The 20,150-nt window shown below is 39.1% G+C and overlaps 1 protein-coding gene across 3 annotated transcripts in view; it reads left to right on the top strand.

Moving 5' to 3' along the window:
- LOC148349073 (ephrin type-B receptor 4a-like) overlaps positions 1-20,150 on the top strand; it is a 96,682-nt gene that overhangs the window by 35,450 nt on the left and 41,082 nt on the right. For all 3 annotated transcript variants that reach the window (XM_088320831.1, XM_088320832.1, XM_088320830.1), the window contains one exon: positions 14,510-14,580. In XM_088320831.1, coding sequence (XP_088176957.1) covers positions 14,510-14,580 — 71 coding nt within the window. The remainder of the gene's footprint in view (positions 1-14,509; positions 14,581-20,150) is intronic.

The following is a 20,150-nucleotide window of genomic DNA, read 5'->3' as shown; positions in this document are numbered from 1 at the left end:
ATCAATTATTTTTTTTCCTTCACATGCTGGCCTGACCTTTACCGCTTGTCCCCGTATTGTGTTTCTTGAGAAGCTTCTCAGATTTCACCGTCATTTTTGGCTTACCCCGAGCCTTTTGTGTTTTTGTGTGTGTAAATTATACAGAAAGCTGAATACAGCAGTTCATTTTTTCCTTTAATTCTAATAACGGTCGTCAAAGGTTCAAGTGACGCTCAGGGTACAACTACTAATTGAAGCAATTATTTTTCACCTCGAAACAAACAGATTGAAGACCCTCGGGATACGGCAACCCCACCCTGCGACGTTTTTACTTCATAGTGTGGAATAAGAACGTTCTTTATGTTATTTTCCCCATTATATATATTCAACAAGAAATTATGTTGTGTATGCATAAACTTAAAGAAAAATTGTAACATTCTGACGTTAATGCATCTCTAAGATACCTGTCTGCTATTGGGTGGTGACCTATAAAATGCTGGTCTGCTATTGGTTGAACTACCTCCCACAATGCCTTTTTCTCTATCTTCATCCAGTTCAGAATCTTGTGTGCTCCGTAAAGACTTTTGCGAGTCGGCAATGCAATACTGTGGTTTTTTTTTGACTGTTTTTATCTCCTATGGGTCCAAGGAGATGCTAAAGGGAGGGGTAAAAAGTGATAACCCAGGAAGCAAAGCTGGAGGCAATCAAGAAATATGAATAGGAGACAAGAATCACTACCCTCGCTAAGTTGCATTGCGAAACCAATCGGTGATCGTGACTATAATTATTAATAAGGAGGCGATTAAAGCAAGGATATCTCTCAAGGGCATGACAACCCTTCGCGTGTTGAAGTCTTAAAATCTGTATTATTTTTCATCCTCCCCCTTTCGCATCCACCCGCAACCTCACTTGACCATCTTAAATGATCATCAAAGGTAGATAAAATGTCATTTTGTTTATTACCACTTGTGAGGCCTTCACAAGGTTTCTTATTTTCCTCAGGCTAAGGTTTTTGAGTTTTTCTTTGCCCAAATGTTGGTTTGAGATCAGGGGATGGTGTCATTGTAACCTGTGCAGTCCTTGGAGACATTTTGTAGTACTTACGATATACTATTTTGGTATTTTTATGTTTTTTTGGGGGTAAAGAGGGTTTGGAGCTAAATATCATAAGTTTCTATCCCCCGCTATACATCAATTCCACTCTGCGACCTCCACCTTATTGTCGTATCTCGAGGGTCTTCTGTACACTTATGTTCCTTTTCCGTAGCCACTTAATTTTAGTCCTGAAGGTTGAATTTAATGAGGTCTGATTGCAGCAGAATTGTGGCTATAATTTTCCTCTCTGCTTCTTAACAAGCAGTTCCACCAAAATGACGAAAGCTCACAAAAATGTCCTGAAATTGAATATTACGTCGTTAATCTCGGGCCTGCAGACAAGCCTAGACAAATTGAGGATGAAGTATTGGTTTTACGTTTCTCTTTTGTTAAAAAAAAAAAGAAACGGACAGGATCAGGTTTTACATTTCAAAAGAGATCCATGGAACACCCTCTATTGTTGTCCTCTCCTCTTGAAGAAAATGTAACACCTCCTCATTCTGTTTGTTGTACCGAAACGCTTGGGTGATTTGCATTACGTATACCACCTACAGGGTTGGGTAGAGTTACTTTAACTTGATTACTTTCAATTACTTTTGGATTACTCCAATACAAAATATGCTAATAAAGGACAAAAGAAACTAAATATGAATAAAATTATGACTCACAACACGTGGTAAGCTTTCTCTCCTGGCTTTGATCTCCAGCAAAACTAACATAAAATACGACAGAAACAAAATGAAAAGAAATCCAAACAGCTTGCCAACATCATTTTTGCCGTTCCATGTATTCCGTTACTCCCCAAGCCTGCACAATATTTAGGTCCTTTTGTCTTTTATTAGCATATTAGGTATTGGAGTATTCCAAAAGTAATTGAAAGTAATCCAGTTAAAGTAACCCTACGCAACCCTGACCACCTACAAGGGACTAGCATTTCCTTCACTTAGAAGCAAGGGCAAGGTTATTTGGTCTAACATTATACCACTAGATGTTGCTGTATTGTGTCGTGCAACCGAAAACGAGCGTTGGAAAGCATAAGGAAGAATACAAACTACGGAGACTCAAATTACCTAAAATGCATAATTTTACTTCTTGTTCTTTACCCAGTTGTTTTAGGGGTTTGGGTACCCTTAGCAGCAAGATGGCAGACCATTATGTCAACTCCCTCTAGGTGAGGCTCGTGAAATGCTAATTTCTCGACCTAGGAATATTAAAAAAATACACTTTTGTATCAGTGTTCTCAAAAGTGGGTCACGGACCCGTGTTCAGTGGGTCGCCAGCCTTTACCTTGGCAAAATGAATAAAAAAGGAGAAAAAAACAAGGGTCAATTACACCTTCTTATGTAGATGGTGACACCCTGTTCGTTCACTTCTTCCTGTTTAGTCAATCGGTGCTGCACCAAATGTATTTGTGAGGGACCACATTTCATTTTATTGTGATTTGTTGTTTTTATTTCCTCTTCTACCCATAATAATGGGTCCCAAGGAAGTTAGTGATAAAGGGAAGGAAAAGTGAAAAAGAAGATGAAGAATTTACTTTTATTGTCATTCTCGTGCCCATGCACACAGAACGAAATGTCGATACATCTAACCCGCACAGTTAAACTGTAGCGAGCCGATGTAGCCGCAGCCAAATAGGGCGCCGCCATTTTAGACCCAACTGCTGTGTTGGAAGTCATTAGGTAAACAAACCCCCCAATTCCAACCCTTAATGCCGAGCGCTAAGCAGGGAGGCAATGAGTACCAATGTTGTAAGTCTTTGAACCAGCGACCTCCCAGTCTGGGTGCGGGCGCCCTACCCACAAGGCCACCGAGCGTTGCGAAACCACAGTGACAACATTTAGTCAAAGAAAGAAATGATTGCAAAATACAAAAAGTATGTCTACTATTGAAGAGCTAATCTAAGCTAATTAGTTTAAAAATATATATATATTTAGCTTTTTACAGTCATATAATTCTTTCTATCTACATAATCAAATAATTATCAACGTTAGGATACATGATTTATGAATATTTTGAGTATGATTTTCGTTTGTTGCTATTTTAAAGCCGTTTTTGGGCGTCGCCTTTATGCAATAGGCTTATTTGTGAGTATGTACAGTACATTTTTGGTTTGCTCTGCAGTTTGTTTTGGGGAAAAAATTGAATAAATTCGAATAACTTCGATTTAAAGTGCACAATCCATTCATTCGATAGATTTGAGAAGTGGATTTTCTCTCTTGATTTGGGTCACTGCTTGTTTTTATAGTGTAATGGTGACTCCTGGAGTCAGACCAGTTAAAAAACCATTGGTTTATATGAAAGTTCATGTATTTTTGCTTATTATTCAAATCAATATTATTTCTAATGAAGTGTTTTACCACTAGTAGGTGCTATCCCTTGAAACAAATTGATATTCCGGATTTTTTTGAGTTTTCAGCCCCAAAGAATTGTCATTCTTCTGCAACAAAATGACGGTGGGACTGCCGGAAAATTACAAACAAGGGTAATTGCATGATAAACTTTTGTCCATTCATTCAAACCATACCCGATTATCCCGTACGGTCTTTGAAGTGCACACCTGCCACACTTTCATATGCTGATCGGAAAAGGGGAAAAAAAAGGACGCAGCTCCTAACCGTCCCTCCCCCGCCTCGCCAAAGCATAGTAATCACTGTTTATCTGCGCTCTATCATTAAGGTTTATGAGACAGGATGCGCTCGCCTGAGTGTTTTGGATGAGCGTTTCTATTGCGTGCCTCTCACTCAAGTCAACTCAGAATTAAATCTCATTAGAGGAAGTCGGCGTTTCCCCTTGCATTCTTTCAGCGGGAGCGGGCTCGGCCACCCACCCGACGGAAATCTCCCACCCCTCTACCAAGTTCGCAACTCCTGCAAACAGTAGAAACAATAAAGACTCGTCATGTGTCCGCATTTAACCATATAAACAAACTGTTGTACAGTAATTCCTGAAGAATTGCAAGATTAGAGAGGTACCAGCTAAGCCTGAGTGGTCATCAACAATAGCTGTGTGCATTAAATATCTAAAGAGACTGTGTGTTATGAAAACTTTCACAAAAAGAAAAACAATTTTGATTCGAATGATAAGCAAAATACAGGAACTATCATACAAACATGCATTTTTAAAAGGGACATTGTGTAATATTTCACCACTACGTCACTGTTTTGTGTACAGGGTTCATAGGGTGTGTAAAATCCTTGAAAATGCTAGTTTTAATGTTTTATTTTCAAGGTTTGAAATGTGAGTGAAATACTTGTTAATGCTTAAAATTGTTGCCATGTTTCCCAGTAGTCTGACTCTATAGACCACTCATTAAATGTTATAAATAATACAAGTCAGCTTACCGACACTGCTCTCTGATGGCTTGACTTTGCCATTGCATTTCTTCTTCCCTCGTCATGAACGGCAGCTGGCATTAGTTTGTATAGCGTTGTCCTACGGTTCGCACCCAAGAGGATAGGTGCACTATGAAATGTGTATTTTCCTTTTCAGTTTTCAGTCGAGCGTTTCACAATTTTTGTTTTCGGCCTAAAATTTTCGTTTCAGTGCATCCTTACAATATATCATCAGGCCAAAACTGAGACTTCTGAAGTAATACCATAAGCAGCCAGAGAGTGGACTGTAGCACTGTCAGTGTTTTCACTCAGTGAAGAAGAGCTAGGAAAGTGCAATGACAAATAATCATTACCATAATCTTTCATTTTTCATGGGGCTTGCGTTCCAAAATCGTCCTGCAATAGTCAAAACCTGCTAACTAGAATTTTTTTTTCCATTATAAAAACTAACTCAATTTACAAACTCAAATATTTGTTTGACAAATAAGAGTGCACTACTTTATAAACTTTTTATTTTCAAATAACGTCTCATTTGTCTCTACTCTTAAATTATAATCTGTGTGGATTTATTACCCGATCCACTTTACTTTACATGATACTTTGCTGCCATCAAGTGGACGTGATGAAAAACTTTACCTTACATTTGCCTCTGTATTTTTCCATTATCAAACATTTTTGAAATAGGACCAGGGAACCACTCGGGAGCACGAAAGACTCGCATGTAGCTCTAGAGCAAGTTTAGCAGGTGGAGAGGTCTAACTTTCTTGTTGAAAGGAAGCATCTTATTCTGGTTAGCCAATCAGAATGTAGAACACAATGCACGATCAAAATCCGGGAAGTAGTGATCCCGCGATACAGCAAGGGATTACTTTAATACGGAGCAATATATTTTTGAATAATAAAAATGGACATTTACAAAGGCTTATCTTTAATCATTATTAATAAAAAAAAAGTCCCTTTTTATGTGACTTAAGAGGCAAATGTTTGCATTCCTGGCTCCAAAACTACAGACATCACGTAAACAAACGCCATAAACAACACAGGTCTTTTTTTTCATTTTTATTTAAACATCCTGACGTAAACATCCTGTGGAAACAGCCGGGCCTCTCAGCTTTTGAAGTGAAAATCGATGTCAAGCTCGGTCTTATTTTCAGAGGGGTGAAAATGTTGATTAAATCAAACACGGCGCTCGAGGAAAAAAGCAGACTCAGACCAAGACAGACAATCCCAATTTAGATAGCTTTCAAATTGAATGATACTAACCTTAAATGACTTCATTTTGTCTTTAGGATTTCCAACGTTATCCGCCTAAAAAAACACAAGCTCACAAAACTTGGAGTTGTATCCGTATCCATGACTAATTCCAGTACTAAAATGTTAACTTTCATACATAAATAAAAGGATGGTGCTTAGCCAGATAAAACTAATGCCTTAATAAATTGTTAATTCAGGAAAAAAACAAGAAATGCTCCTAACAATCAGGATGGATAGGACTGATACTAGGTATTGATATTGCGTCAAAATGTCTCCTTGTTTTTTCTTTTATTTTTATAATTTTTCTTGTGGTGACGAGAAAAATGTTGAATGCGGGTATTTATCACAAAGTTATATAACCTTTGTATTTCAGGACCAGCATGTTTTTGATGCCTTTCGGCACTAAGGGAACCAAAAATAATGGAATAATGTAATATATTGTGTAGGTATGTATATGACAATGAAATAGAAATTGGAAAATATAAATTTGCCATTTCAGGTAAAATGCAGAAAATACATGTATTTCTTTTAAAGTATATCATAGTATGTCATATATTTTGATACTTTTTGGTACTAAGAGAACAAAAAACACACATTATATATATATATATATATATATATATATATATATATATATATATATATATATATATATATATATATATAGTTAATAACTTTATTTTTTTCTTCTACATGAAAACAACCTTTTTTTTCGCCTGCTATTTTTTTTAAAAGAAACAAAATATTGTACTGGGTAAATAAAGTACTACTGACAGCCTGACAAGTATCAGTGTATTATAGGCTAGTTTTAAAGGTACAGTGTGTCTTATTTCACCATTAGATTTAATTGTGTTGTGCAACTGAGGGCTAAAAACACAAGAAATATAATACTAACTACGGAGACTCAAAGTGACCAAACTGCACCATTTTTCTTTGTTTTTTTTCTCTCCCAACTTTTTTCAAGGTTTTTGGTTTTACGAGTACCCGTAGCAATAAGATGGCGGACAATTAGGTCAACTCCTTCTAAGTGGAGCTCATATTAAGTAAAAATAAATGCACATTTCTAGGTTGTGCGTTGAAATGATTGTTTATGTATTTTTGCGTTTCATTTCAATCCATGTTGTATTTTTTACCACCAGGGGGTGCTAAATTAGACACACTGTCCCTTTAAATAACAATATACCAAGTAGTATTGGTATAGTTACTGGCTAGCATCGGTATTGTTACTTTTGGAAGATACGTTTCAAAAGCGATCCAACTATTTTCTCAACCGCATCAAGCTTTCTTATTCCACTTTAATTTCAAAAGAAACGTCTCGCCTCTTCTTTACACTTTACACCAACCTTATTGAATGGATGCACGAGATATTAAACCATATATTTTTTGCAATATATGGTTTGCACGTTTAGATGGAGAACAACATCCAAGATGAGGAAAAACAACCACAGCGATCATGCAGTAAGCGATTTGGGCAATTCGGTTTTGTAATAGCGAGAGTTGGTTGGGAATTGCAATGCGAGTCCATTTAAGTATATTAGTGTTTCCTGAGAAATGTATTGAATTAGCCCGGGGGGCAAAACGTGAGCTGCTGCGGGTGTGAGCAGCAAAACAAGGAGGCGAGGAGTCAGCTGACATGCGATATTATTTATGTTGTGTTGGCGTGTTATCTTAAGAAGGAAAAGCAGCTGTACGGAGGAGGATGTCAAATCATGTGCATTTTATTCACTGTTTTTAGAAGGGTAAAGAAAGTCAGGGGGGTCTCTCCGTGTTGCTCTTTAGGGTGCGGTGTGGGTCTCACTTTACGGCAGATCACAGAGATGAACGAGTGTCGGTGCTGCAGTTCTTAACGTCATTAAATAAAATAGCGCCGCTGGTGTTGAACGCCGAGGCGGTGCTCATGGGCTCACTGCTGCAAGTCGTCTTTCAACCGACGGGGAAGGAATTTCTGCAGCCGAGGCCTCCGATCATATTCGGTTTCAGAGTTTGGACGTGTTTGGATATGAAGAGAGGTTATTGCTGTAACGTTTTCATCCTGAACATAACCGAGGGTTGAATTAACGGGTGGGCGATAAAGCAGAAAACTCATCATGTTTGTTTTTAAATTGCAATCTCAATTTTTTTATGATTCTTTAAAGGAGCTGTATGGAATTTGGATTTTTTTTGCCACCCTCTCCTGGTTTAAAATCATGAACACAGCCTCAGTCAGCTCAGTCATAATGCGCGTTTAAGTACGTGCATTTCTTAGACAAGCTGGAATTAACTCCTCTTTTATGTTCTTTGTTAGGGTTTGGTTGGCGTTTGGACTTCTCTTACTTTCACCATTTCTATGCTACACTGACAAATAGAAATTAAAAAAAAACTGTGGGGATTAGCATGAGGACATTTTCGACTACTTTCACTAACAGCAAAAGAAAGAAACTGTGAATAATTAGTTTGGGGCGGCATTAGCTCAGGAGGTAGACCGCTCGTCTTGGGCTCAAGAGATCGCATGTTGGATTCCCGGCTCCTCCGTGTTATATGTCGAAGTGTCCTTGGGCAAGACACTGAATCCCTAATGCCCCCAATAAGCAGGTAGGCGCCTTGCATGGCTGCATGGCCACTATTGGTGTGTTAGAGTGTGTGTGAATGGGTAAGTGTGAAGCACATTGTAAAGCGCTTTGGGAGGTCTTCATTGACCTGAAAAGTGCTATATAAATGCAGACCATTTACCATAGCACATTTCTGACTATTTTTCTTCCATGTTTTACGAATTAAAAAGAGACAAGTTAGCTAATTTACATTAACCAATTAAAATCTTCCACTCCTCCACGACATCATGACTGAGCTGGGCGATATTCAAAATCTTGTGTTTCCTCACTTTCAGCTTGGGAATGCCACAAAGATGTTCTTTTGGGTTCAGATCTGGAGACATGCTTGGCCTGTCCATCCCCTTTACGCTTGGCCCCTTTAGAAAAGTATTGGTCTTTCATAGAAGTGTATTTTGGGGACATTGTCAGGCTGGAACTTTGCCCTGCGACCCAGTTTCGAAAGGTAGTGGAACATTCCCTGCTCCAGGATTTCACAGTACATGCTTGAGTTTGTGTTTCCCTTAATGAAATGCAACTCCACAGTTCCAGTTGCACTCATGCAGTCCCAAACCATGACATTCCTAACACCATGCTTCACTTTAGGCACAACACAAACATGTTTGTACTCCTCACCTGGTTGCCGCCAAAATATACTATGGGCTGAAGAATATTTATCTTTTCAGTAAGCCATGGCTTTTGTTGACATACTTTCATTAAGTCAAAGCGATGTTTCTTCTGTGAAGTTCTATAAAGTTGTAATGAAATCTCTGCAGTAATGTGAGGGGTGTGCTCACTTTTGTGACATACTGTATATTCATGTACTGTATCTGTACCACAATATTAGCATTACTACTAGTAGTATAAAAGTCAATAGAACAAGCATTAATTACTAAATTACTTAGCATTAACTGTTGAAATTATGCTAGCTGCAAGGGTAACAAAGTGATGCTTTGGACTAATGTGTCTCGTGGCTACATTTTGGAAAATGTATGCTAGGTCCAGGGTGGTGGCTCTGCCGGAACAGAATAAAATAGGCCTCTTAGACAATCTGCTAAATTCTTTTAGATCACAATCTTGTTTGATTCTAATTTCATTAAAATCGCCTCTGGCTAGTTGTAGTTGATGTATTTCACGTTTCACCTAATGTATCACAGATTTTTTTTTCTTTCTTCACACAGTATTCCCCACCCTTCTAAACATCTGTAAATAATTAAGTATTTCGATATCCAGCCACTTAATAAATTAAATCTTGTGGTTAACAAGCTCAGTTTAGCCAACTAGCGCGATAATAGTGCTACTATTGTTTCAAAGGCGTACAGCAAGGAGCCGTACTAGATCCCTCGGGACCATTGTACAAGTGTTTCTAATGACGTGTTGGCTGAAATCAGTCAATCTGAAACCCCTGCAACATGTAACGTGAGCAAGTGTCGGACAACTGAGAAGCATGTTGAGGCGAGTCTGGGGGAGAAACGAGACACGTCGTGAATATATTGTGTGACTCCGTAACTTAATTTACCGAAACGAGTCCAAGAATTAAAGAAAAAAAATTGTGTACTACAACAATGGTGTCATAAATTCCATTGACGGCGACAGAGGGAGGAAATCTGTTCGCTCAGCCAAAGGTGAAGCTTCAGATCCCTGTTTGATCCCCCCCGTTGTTGATTTTACGACCTCGGTTGACACAAAATTCCTTTCCTGTGTAGATGTGAGCCGTTGAAAGATTATTTTGTCACTTTCAGAGATTTTCCACCCCCTGAAACACCTTACTGGCAGAGAGCCTGTTCAAGTAATAAATAACCGAAATGGGCGTCAAGGAATACATCGTAACAATGATAAGTAATTAGAATACAAAAAATGTAATTGCATTCTGCTACAGTTACTGAAAAAAACACGTAACTAAATCACTTGTATATTCAGTTAAAATAAGGATTACTTTTTATATACATAATGTGCGGATAGACAAATTGTGTCTATTATAATTTCAATTACTGACACGAGAGAGACAGAGAGAGATGAGGGTTAAGCATGACAAGCGTGCGGATTGTAGTAACCTCCGTGTCTGTTGCGCAGATTGTACAGATGTTTGTCACACTGTGTTGCAGGCTAAAGATATTTTCGTTTTGTCTGTATTTGATTTCTTTTTCAGTGTAGCACCGATTTTGTTAAATTGGCGCAAGCTTGCAGTTTCGTGAGGCTTACGTGACTGAGGTGCACTAGTGATGCATTCAAGGGCATTTAGTAAATTTCATTGATTGTCTTCTTTCTTTATTTGGCAGTTAACTGTTGTTCAAATTCCTCTCTTTGATCACTGTATTACTAGATAGATAGATAGATAGATAGATAGATAGATAGATAGGTACCTTATTCATCCCCGTAGGGAAAATCACACTTCCAGTAGTATCTCTGTGTTGAAAAATAAAATGATAAAATAAAAGATATAGAATACAAAAATACCCAATATAACGTGTTGATATATGAGTATTTAAATAGTGCTACGGAAAATACACACTAATAAAAATAGGGTAGTATGCAAATGCGGGGTTGGGGCTCAATGTGGGCTTTTACTCCCCCGGGTGGAGTTAAAGAGCCTCATGGCATGAGGAAGAAATAATCTCCTCAGCCTGTCCGTGGAACAAGACTGTGATAGCAGTCTGTCGCTGAAGCTGCTCTTCTGTTTGCTCTTCTGCTCTACTGTTATCTTAATTTTAACTAAAACAGAACATATCTTGTCTGCTATTTGAAAGAGTAAGGTTTGTTTTTGATTAACTCATTCAGTGCCATAATGTATAAACACATTTTCAGAACGGGTGGCCAAAACATAAAACGACTGTTTTGTTTTAGTTCAAAAACTATTCTAAAGGCTTTGGCGCTGCTGATCAGTAAGAATCAAGCCTCTCAGATCGATCTCAGTATGTTAAATTGCCACTAGATGGCAGGAATGGCTTTGATCAGATCTTTGTCCACACATCAAGGAGCCACCATTTCCACATGTTGCTTTCTCTATCCAACGATTGGGAGTCTGTGGGCGGCTGTGATCCCAGCATGGGAAACACTGAACCATTGATAATGTCTTGCAAAGTTCATGCATCATTCATCCAATAAGTTGAATGTTTTGGGAGAAAAAAACATTTTGCAAGCTTGAGTTTATGGAAAGAATCATTAGCTAGGGAACAAAATTTTCTGTAGACCTTGAAAAATGAGTCAAAATGGCAAAGTTTGGCTGACACCGTTCTTCCGATTTGAGAGAAACGACCAGCATTAAATGAGTTCATAAACGATACTACGTGGTTAAAGTAGAGAAGTTTTTTGTAAGACTACATGCAACACCCTGACCTTGGTTTCCGCCAATGCTATTTTATGGTTTCGTTTGAACAGAATTAAGTCATTTTACTGATAATTATTTTGTCTTTTGGTATTGGAGCAAACCAAAAGTTCTTGAAAGCAATCAAGTTACATTACTGCAATATTATGGTATTCAGGAGACGTTACTGATGATATTTTTCAACAGGCAACTAATAAGTATATCATATTTCATTTTTAAAGTAACCCTCCCAAAACATGCGGACGAGGAAAGATTATTACCGATTCATCCCAGCAATTTCTTAACAACTGTGATAAATTCAGCTTGAACACTCAATTTCCTCCCTCATCCATTTTCATACACTTGATGGTGGCACATTTGAGAGTGTCGCATTAAATCCTATTTATTGGTCCAACCAAACGGTCGGACGTAGGAGATGAGATTTCTTCAAGGAACGCCGGTGGCCTCTAAAAACCTCATCCCAGCTACAATTCTTGAAGGCCAGCTGAGCACCGACCGGGGAAAAACGTCCTCCCGTGAAAAAGAAACTCATTTTAAACCAAATATTTCAAACGCTGTTCAGGTTTTACCGAGATCTCCAATCGCAGTGGAAGGGTATTGGTTGTTTTTCCCATGAACGGGGGGGGGGAATCAATTGTAAAAGCAGATTGTGACTGGATGTTTTTCGGCTCTGATACAACACGGGTATCCAAGGGTGTTTTTTGATAGTAATTGTGGTTCTTAAGCCATTTTTTGCATGGCGTGATTCATAGAGGTGAGACGTGGGCGGAGGAAAACAATTTCTTTTAAAATGTGATTTTAGTGTGGCGGGAATCTTTTCAGTTCTTCACACTGTGTGTTGCATCAATAAATTAAGTATTTTTTTATTTACTGGAAATATGTCCTATTTTTTTCCTCAAAACACCAACAACAGATCTGAAATATGAAACTGTGGAAACTGTAATGTTTTCCATGTCATTTCTTTAAATAACTCACACTTTGTTTACCTGTTTATGCGGTTAATCCGTTCCATTACCACCCGTATTAAGTGAATTTCCGGCAAGTAGGAACTATATTGTCAAGACCAGAACGGAAACAGGACCCACTTGCGTGACGTTTACCACAATTTTTATTGAAGGAGAGAGGAAGGGCCCACGATCCGGTGTTCGCTGGGAGCGGGAAGTAAGTCGCTCTCGTACTCTGATTGTGTTTTCCGTAGAAAGCGATGGCTGTGTCAGGGGCGTAAAACTGGTCGGTAGCCGGGACTGGGAGAGCAAGACGTGGTCGGAAACGAGTCGTAAGCCAGAACGGGAGAGCAGACGTGGTCGGGATCAAAACGGGTCATAGCCGGAGACAAACGGGAGCAAAAACGGGACGAGCGGGAGTCAGGATCGAAAAAAGTATTTAGTAATTTTATTCATATTTAGTTTCTTTTGTATACACGGAGATACGCAGACGGACTGACAAAAGGGGACAGACAGGACTGGGTTCAAATACTGACAGGGAGCCAATCAGAACCCGAGGCAGTTGGCGCCAAATTCGCGGGCACAGCTGAGTCACATCAGTAATCATGACATATATACTTGTATACTACGCATCTTCCATAGTTTACAATGCCAGTTTATACCAAATTAATAAATACGCATTTTCTATAAAAACTACAATAATCAGGGGTAAAAAACTTTGTATTAAAAATGTTGATTGTAACAAATAATAATACAGTTATGTTTATATGAAATATGTACAATATCGTTATTCATGATTGCTACTTTGTTGTTTGCAGTCCACTTTCAACCTAAAGATGGCGCTTGTAAATACTACCATGAAAAAAAATCAATCTAGATTTTTTTTTCACTCTGAAATAACATTTAAACAGTTGGCAGCTCTGCTGTATACATACTATGGCGAGACACTATTAATCTGTTTACTTGCGCACATAAATATATCCGTATCTCATCTCATCTCATTAGCTACACCGCTTATCCTCAGTAGGGTCGCGGGGGTGCTGGAGCCCATCCCAGCAATTATCGGGCAGTGGGCAAGGGACACCCTGAACTGGTTGCCAGCCAATCGCAGTAAATATATCCGTATAGTTTGCCTCATCCGGAATATTTTAATGCCGCAAAGCACTGTTGGACCTCTACTACAGAGACAAATGATCCACGCAAACTCTGGTTTTCTAGCTAGTAAAGCCTCGTTTGGACTGATTGATTTATCCAGGACTATTTCATACCCTCACGACAAAAATGCCACAATTGTATGCATCCATATACAGTGTAAGTCCATGCTACTGGCAAGCCACTTACGCACATCATATAAACAGGTGAGATCGTTTTGGGATCAAACAGTAATTTGTTGATTTTGGTAAAAGACATACAGGAAATCATCATTTATGTAATGTCAAAAGTTAAATTAAGAAACACATTTGCTTGTTCCTTCCCGACGATCTATTTAAGCTAAAATCTTTGAATTTATTCTCACATTTTATTAAATTTGTCAAACATTTCAAAGTTATGCTAATAATCATAACAAATATTGTTATCGGACCTTTCTGCTCATGAAATGTTGCATGGAAAAGCAACTCTCTACTTGTTGTGCTGTGTGCTTAATGTTCGGTGTCAGGCTAGGAAGAGCGAAGATGAATGACTGTTTGGTGAATGTGAGTGTTCTCTTTACCCGAGCCACCTCCCACTAGGAGGGATATGGCTTCGGTATATTTATTGATTGAAATGTTGCTATATTTTTGGAACATTTCAAATGTACTTTGTGTTTTAAGTTCTTGCCATTGACGGGAAAATGTCCTTTTTTTTCTCAAACGATTTAAAGCTGAGTTTTTTTCCACGTTGCTGCACAACCTCTATATAAATATATTCATCTCCATATTTTTTTCAATTGAAAATGAACGCCGATTTATACTGTGCAGGTGAATGTGGTGGCTACTTCATTATCATCTCATACATTAAATTTGTCTTTCACAGAAGTCCTGATGAATACCAAGCTAGAAACATCCGATCTGCGATGGACCATCTTCTCACGAGCCAGACCTGAGGTATGTAAGCACGCCCTTGCCGTCTCATTTTAGTTCCGAGCCGCACCTCGGGTAACGGAATAGATTTCGGGGGGCATTTAGTCCTTCTTTTGGCTATGAAAGAGCTCCTTATAAGGCAGGTGACTGTGAGAGAGAGCGAATGTGTAATTTTCGAGAATATTGGAAGCAGATGCTTTGATGCGTCCCATCAACCGTAGAGTGGAATCCATTGGCAACCCTCAATGTGGGATTCCAAGAGCCTCAGAAAACAGGCAGATTTGTAATTTGATCGACCAATAAGTGGTCGCCGGGTTATTTTTGCCGCGAGCTACCATATTTTCTCCTTCATTCATCTCTTAGATGGGAAAATGCTTGGAAGAACATCTTTTAACAGGAAAAAAAATCTTGTAAAATGTTCTCAGCTGTGGCCTTTCCATCAACAGTTCAACATATTCTCTGGTGAAAGAATACTGTGATAAAACATTGAGTCTTTTTTTCTTAGGGGCACTGTGTATTATTTAGCGCCCCTAGTGGTAAAAAACTTCATTAAATATTTTCTTGCAAGAGCAAAGATGAATTTCATCCAATAGGACATAAAATCTAGTATGAATCCCTGAGAGGAACAGCACAAGACAAGCAACCTAGATTAACCCAGAGCAGCTAATAAGGGTGTTGGTCAGAGCTGGTGTTCGTTGTTTACTTCAGTCGCTTTTGGGGGATTATGCTAAAAATGTCAAAGCAAGAGCACAGCAGAATTTATCATGAATGGCTGGAAAAGGAAACAAAAGAAAAAAGAAAGAAATCATGGAACTTAGCCACCTTAGCATGCGTGACCAACTGATGAAGGCAAGTGACACTGCTTTATTTACACGGAGCAGCTTACAATAACAATAGCGGCTAGCAGCCGTCCATATCCTGCAGCCAAGCTTCTAAGATGAATGGTTGGAAAAGAAAACAGTGGAAAAAATAGTAAAACATGAATGAATCATGAAACTCAGCGACATTAGCTTGCGTGACTAGCTGTGGATAGCGGGTGAAACTGAAGCAAGAAGCAAGATTTACGGCTAGCAGCAAGCCATACCATAGCCTGCAGCTAAGTTGCTATCATGTGTATATATATAGAGAAGGAAAGAGTGCAAAAATGTTTTAGAATGTCTGAATTACGGAATTAAGCGTCATTACCTTTCATGATCAGCTTTAGGGTGAAACTAAAGGACGAAGCATACTTTATTTATATGGAGCAGCTAACAATAGCGGCTAGCCACCAGCTAGAGCCTGTAGCCATGTGGCTAACATTAATTTCTCGAAAAGGAAACCGTGGAAAACAATAGTCAAAAATGAGGAAAACACAGAAGTGACGTCAAAGGCGACACTGAAGGACGAAAAACTTGTATTTACACGGAACAATAACAATAGTGGCTTGTGGCCAGACATATCCCACATCCAAGTGGCTAATATGATTGGCTAGAGAAGCAAACTGTGGAAATAATAGTCAAAGATAACCAAATAACAAAACTCAGCGACGTGGAAAGCGAGTATAAGTGACGGATAAAGCAAGATTTATTTACTCAGAGCAGCTAACAATAACAAAAGTGGTTAGTGGCCAGTCATAGCCTGTAGTTAAGCTACTAACATGAATGGCTAGAGGGTGAAACATTGGGAAAAAATAGTGAAGATGATTGAATCACAGAACTCAGCAACGTTTGCTTGTATGACCTGCCAAGGAAGGATGAAGATCTCAGCTAAAAATAACAATAGTAGCTAACAGTGAGCCACAGCCTGCAGCCATGTAGCTAACACGAATGGCTTAAAAAAAGGAAAAAGTGGAAAGAGTAGTCAAAGATGACTGAATCTCAGAACTCAACGACGTTAGCTTTCATGGCCAACTGTGATACTTGAGAACAATCAAGAGTTATTTACAAAAATCAGCCAACAACAATAGCAGCTTGTGGCGAGCCATAGCCTTCAACCAAGTGGCTAACATGACAAACTAGAGAAGAAAACAGTGGAAAACAGTCCAAGATGACTGAATCATGAACCACTAAGATGTTCACATGCATGACCATCTGTGGAGGGCTAGTGACGCTGAAGGACAAAGCAGGAGTACCTTGAACAATAGCAACTATTGGCAAGCCATAGCCTTTAATCAAGTGGCTAACATGAGTGGCTGGAAAAGGAAACAGTGGAAAAATAGTAGAAGAGGCCTAAATTACACGGGTTTTTACACACTGTCACTCAAGTGTGTAATAATTCACAACTAGAGGTCATTGTAGCTTAGAAAGGATGAATGAATGGTATAAGTGGCTAACTTCAGTGGCTAGCGGGAGAAGCTACGGAAAATGGTTTGAATTTATCCAGTGTCCAGACCCTGAATCCCGACAAGCTGTAGAATACTAGTGATACTAAAGAAAGAAGCAACACTGAGTGGGCTAATACTAACAATACCCGCTAGCTCCGAGTCATAACCTCTAGCTAAGTGGCTAACATAATTACCTAAAAAGCTTCTCTCATAGATTCAACGTCGCCAACATCTTTATAAATGACGAAACGTGTAAAAAATTCCCATAAACATCGGCAGGATTTGACATTCTTGTCGTGAATCCAGTCACGGACGCGAGCGATATTTGTTTACGAAAATTGAGCCGCCGCGGTTCACGTCGTTTCGTTTAGGATTAGCCGACGAAATCACGGCAGTAAAGGCTACAAACTTTCATCGGCCTCGTTCGACACCTCGTCTGCTCGTACAGAGCATTTGCATATTTACATAAGTGACATTCTTCAGAACATCTGCTACGCTCAGCCGTGATTATGTTCATGTCGGGGGGGTTCCTTGGCTTTGAAACGTTTGATGATAAACATCATCGCTTTGGTTTCAAATATTTGGCGCTGCGTTTTATGTTTCATACGTTCGAGCAAGATTTATAAACATTATTTCTCGTACGATACTCTTTGTAATGATTATTTCACAAAACCGCGATTAATAAAACATAAATTGATACACGGTAATTTGTCATGGGATTTAAAATTAATTCCAGATAAAAATCTCAAAATCAATAGTAAAAATAGTGATGACCTGTGTGAATTGTATAGATCCGGGGAGAAAATGTGTTGATTTGGGCAAGGCGGTATTGTGAGATTTCCCAGAGTGAATATGATGTCTAAGATGGTGCGTTTGAATTACAATTAAAGTACTGTATTTACAGGGTTGGGTAGGGTTACTTTAACTGGATTACTTTCAATTACTTTTGGATTACTAAATTTTGTGCAGGCTTGGGGAGTAACGGAACACATGGAACGGCAAAAATGATGTTGGCAAACTGTTTGGATTTATTTTCATTTTGTTTCTGTCGCATTTTACGTTAGTTTTGCCAGAGATCAAAGCCAGGAGAGAAATCTTACCACGTGTTGTGAGTCATCATTTTATTCATATTTAGTTTCTTTTGTCTTTTATTAGCATATTTGGTATTGGAGTAATCCAAAAGTAATTGAAAGTAATCCAGTTAAAGTTAAAAATACCCCCTGTGTATTTATATGTGTATACCCACATTTTATATCGTTATCACATTATTTTTATTCACGGTACCAGAGACAAATGTTAGAAAACAGAGGGAAAGGCACAATGAGGGAATACATTGTACATTTCATAGTTCATAGTTGTTCGGCAGATCCTTGAGAAGTCACTAAAGGTATTGATTTCATTATTCTAAAAAGAAGCCCTTAATTGGCATTAAAATGCAATTTTCAAAACTTTTAAAAATGTAAACACATTAATAAGATTTATATTTTTGTAACAGAAAAGATTTAGTAACATATGACAATTGTCTTTTTTTCTGATTAACTTTGGTGACAACATGGCGTGACCACAATAACGGAACAATCAAAAACAGTGATGTGGTTTCAGTCGGACCTTTTATAGCAGACAAATAACTTAGGTCAACCCACAATGCACAGCAGCTTTAGACAGAGATATTTACTTTGGACAGTGGGAAAGTGTCACAATCAGCTGCCCAGCGGCCCAAGCTGAAAACAAAAGCAGTTTACCAGCCTCCGCTCTAAGCAACAGTCAACAGGGGATAATGGATTGAGGCCAAAACAGCGCAGTTCATTTTAGGCGGGCCACAATGGCACGCTTCAGTTGCACGAACTGAAAAAAACAAGCTGTCTGGCTGCCCTTGCTCTCAGCAATAGTCGACTGACGATAATGGATTGCGGCCAAAACCGTCCATTTCATTTTCGGCTGGCGAAAACGGCATGCCTCCAAACAAAAGTGCTGGTCCCTGGGATTGGGGATATTGGATTGTGGCTGCACGAATGCAGTTCACTATAGCCAGAAACAACAGCAAAAAAAGGCACCAACACTGACAAATATTTGCTCTGCTGGCCCTCGCTCGGTGCAATATGTGATCGGGGATAATGGATCGCGGAATCTTTCCCATTTTAGTAGGGATTTTAGTATTCTGTCATTTTTTTGGAGTACAATCTTGAACAGTGTCATCTCACAAAATAATTGAAAAAAATAAACTAATAATAAACTACCTCAAGAGAAGATCATTATATGATCATTATATGAGGATGAGGAGAGCCCACCTGCCCCCACCCTCCCTCATCACATTCTACAGGGGCACCATAGAGAGTATCCTGACCAGCTGTATCTCTGTGTGGTGTGGAGGCTGCAGCGCTACCGACTGGGGTAGTGTGAGGAGGGTAACGAGGACAGCAGAGAAAATAATCGGGACTACACTTCCCTCCATTCAGGACATTGGCCAGAAGCGCTGCCTATCCCATGCTAAGAACATTATCGGGGACCCCTCTCACCCCCATCATGGACTGTTCACTCTGCTAGCCTCTGGGAAGAGGTACTGCAGTGTGCGGTGCAGGACCACCAGGTTCCGCAGTAGTCTAGTCCCCCTGGCCATTAGACTGTTAAATGGTCAATCTAACATATAGTTAACCTAAATCTTAACGGCTGCTAATCTGACTTTTTGCACTACTGGCAGTTCTTTATAGCTTGCCACTCCTTGCACATTTGCTCTCTGCACTATTGTACTTACAGCGTTATTGTTACAGTGTTAATGTTACTGTTTACCTGACTTGTTAACCTGAATGCCCATTTTGCACATCTGGTTAGCTACTCCTCTTGCACTATCGGCACTATGGTAAAATACTATACGTAGCCATAATACAATACAACTTTTACTTATATCTGTACATTCGAGGAAACTGTGCGGGTCAGATGTATCGACATTTCGTTCTGTATACACGTGTACTAGAATGACAATAAAGTAGATCTGAATCTGAATCTGAATCTGAATTATATATAAAGAAAAAAACAGCTGTGATCTGCTGCCACCTACTGATATGGATGAATGTCAGCTACTCGGCTAATCACTGGTAGAAAGTAAAGAAACTCAACAATGACAAAGCATAAGATTGGAAAATTCCCTGCGACACTCGAGTGTGCCCCCGCCACAATGGTTGGAAAACACTGCTCTCAATAACGTTCTTCTCTTTTTTTGGGCCCCTCTCTTCAGTCCCTCTCTGAAGCTTGTAAGAAAATTCGGTTCCTTCGACTTGAATTCTGCCTTTTGAAA

Source organism: Urocampus carinirostris, chromosome 17 (genome assembly GCF_059441175.1).
Source record: "Urocampus carinirostris isolate Australia breed hairy pipefish chromosome 17, RoL_Ucar_1.0, whole genome shotgun sequence".
Classification (NCBI taxonomy): Eukaryota; Metazoa; Chordata; class Actinopteri; order Syngnathiformes; family Syngnathidae; genus Urocampus; species Urocampus carinirostris.
Note: the sequence above shows the minus strand (reverse complement) of the source record. Positions and strands in the feature narration are given on the sequence as shown.